This window comes from Buceros rhinoceros, unplaced genomic scaffold (genome assembly GCF_000710305.1).
Source record: "Buceros rhinoceros silvestris isolate BGI_N320 unplaced genomic scaffold, ASM71030v1 scaffold28759, whole genome shotgun sequence".
Classification (NCBI taxonomy): Eukaryota; Metazoa; Chordata; class Aves; order Bucerotiformes; family Bucerotidae; genus Buceros; species Buceros rhinoceros.
Genome location: NW_010430191.1, coordinates 13299 through 14193, shown reverse-complemented (window position 1 = coordinate 14193; position 895 = coordinate 13299). Strand labels below are relative to the sequence as shown.

The following is an 895-nucleotide window of genomic DNA, read 5'->3' as shown; positions in this document are numbered from 1 at the left end:
CCCCCCCCCCTGGGGGGAGGAGGGCGGGAGGTAGATGCCCTGCCATAATCTGTGCTGGAAGAAGGGGACTGACATCGGGGTGAGCTGAGCGGGGACGGGGAGTATCTGTGTGCACTGCGGTAGGACAGGGAACAGTCGTAGTCGTCCTCGTCCTCGAGGCTGTAGGTGTCAAACTCCTGGTCGCTGTAGGTGCCTCGCCGCAGGGAGTGGAGGGAGGCACTGGAGCTGCGGCGCGACACGGAGGCAGAGCTGGAGGCACAGTCCTGGCGGAGGCCTGGGGAGAGAGGACAACACGGCCCGCGTCACCCTGTGTGGAAACAGAAGCTGCTCCCCCAGCTGCTGCAGCAGCTCAGAAGCGGGATTGGATCAGCGGTTCCTTTCGCCCTGGGAGGAGAGTCAGGGGGCTGGAGGCACTCACAGTGTGTGGAGCCTCTCACCTGCAGCACTGTCACCCAGTCAGTGCTGCTTAATGAGCGCAAAGAGTTAATGCTCCAACCGAGCCCATTCCTCCGGGGTCACCCACACTGGGGCGACTGCGAGCTGCTGCTCCTCAGACTGGTACCCGTTACTCCTGAGAACTCTCTGCACTGTCGAGACAGCCTGGGGTGGGACGTTTCTGAGTGTTGAAAGGTGTTCACAGACATTCCAGACTCTTTTTGTTGGGAAATGGGGAAGAGAAGGGTGGGTGGGATCCATCTACCTCCTCCCATCCCAAAACGAACCCAAAGGAGATGATGGGGTCACGTACTCTCCTCCTGCAGACGTGCCATGACCTGGACATCGGTCAGGTCCTGCAGTTTGTACCCCATGGAGATGGAGTCATCGGACGTGCTCAGCTCGCTGTCCACCGATGACTGGGAACTCAGGGCCGAATGCATGCTCAGGTACCCTGCGG

At 60.7% G+C, this 895-nt stretch overlaps 1 protein-coding gene across 1 annotated transcript in view; it reads right to left on the bottom strand.

The window, feature by feature from the left end:
- LOC104499444 (SLAIN motif-containing protein-like) overlaps positions 1 to 895 on the bottom strand; it is a 14837-nt gene that overhangs the window by 2097 nt on the left and 11845 nt on the right. Inside the window, exons 5-6 of the mRNA XM_010142952.1 lie at positions 749 to 889; positions 44 to 274 (exon numbers count right to left, since the gene is read on the bottom strand). Of these exons, the coding sequence (XP_010141254.1) occupies positions 44 to 274; positions 749 to 889 (372 nt within the window). The remainder of the gene's footprint in view (positions 1 to 43; positions 275 to 748; positions 890 to 895) is intronic.